This window comes from Sapajus apella, unplaced genomic scaffold, assembly GCF_009761245.1.
Source record: "Sapajus apella isolate SASKATOON/1434 unplaced genomic scaffold, GSC_monkey_1.0 scaffold4892, whole genome shotgun sequence".
NCBI classification, from domain to species: Eukaryota; Metazoa; Chordata; class Mammalia; order Primates; family Cebidae; genus Sapajus; species Sapajus apella.
The window spans coordinates 4,080-5,072 of record NW_022441816.1 but is presented as its reverse complement, the minus strand read 5'-3'; the positions used below and the strand labels follow the sequence as shown (position 1 = coordinate 5,072).

General features: G+C 42.7%; 1 protein-coding gene across 1 annotated transcript in view; it reads right to left on the bottom strand.

The window, feature by feature from the left end:
- Positions 1 to 492: 492 nt before the first annotated feature.
- LOC116547821 (protein regulator of cytokinesis 1-like) overlaps positions 493 to 993 on the bottom strand; it is a gene marked incomplete at its 5' end in the record, with an annotated part of 3,635 nt that continues 3,134 nt past the window's right edge. Inside the window, one exon of the mRNA XM_032273624.1 lies at positions 493 to 703. Within this exon, the coding sequence (XP_032129515.1) occupies positions 555 to 703 (149 nt within the window). The remainder of the gene's footprint in view (positions 704 to 993) is intronic.

Genomic DNA, 993 nt, shown 5'->3' with positions numbered 1-993 from the left:
TCTCACACACGGGCAAGATCATTCACTGGGGTGCAGGAAAACTGTTTCTTTTTAATCTAGAAAGACAGGCTCTAATGTTTAACATCACTGGCTTCCTTCATTGGTTTGGATGTCAGACGATGACGTCTCTCCAGGAGACAGGTGTGTGAAGGCACAAGGAGGAGGGTCTGCACTCAGAAATCTGATGGGTGCACCTTTAGTTGCTCACTGACTGCCGGCATTCTCAAACAATGCAGCTTCAATGTGCACAATGAGGAGATTTATAGATAATCTGGTTTTTGCTAAATTTACCCTTAAAATGGATGTTAAAAATGTAAAATGTTTGCCAGGCACGGTGGCTCACACGTATCATCCCAGCACTTTGGGGGTCTGAGCTGGCAGATCATCTGAGGTTAGGAGTTCAAGACCAGCTACTTGGGAGGCTGAGGTAGGAGAATCGCTTGAACCCGGGAGGCGGAGGTTGCAGTGAGCCGAGATCGTGCCATTGCACTCCAGCCTGAGTGACAGAGCAAGATTCCGTCTCTAAAAAAACAGCTGAAACAAAAACACATAAACTAGGGCAGTACCTCAAACTCTAAGAAAAGCCTCCAGCTTTCTTCCCACTTCCGGACATCTTCAAAGAGTTCCCTGTGAGCTTCATAATAGTTTCTTAACTGCACAATCTCAGCATCATGGAGTTGTAGAAGATTTTCTGTGTACTCCTCTGCAAAATATAGGCCCAATATTTTCAAACAATTCCTCTAGTGTTTAGTATTCAATTTTTCCCATTCCCTAAGGTGGAAATAGGTTTTTTTTTCCTTATAGTAAAATGATACAGGAACCGGCGTGTGTGTGCAATAGATGATAGTGGTTAATAAAAACCAGCTTTGTCACAATCGGCCTGGGAGACTGGAGTCTAAGAGACTAGGATAGAGACTAAAATAATGTCAAAAATCTGCATCATCTTTCTTGCCTTGTCTCAGGTTTCTTTCATATTCTTCCTTTTTTTTTTTT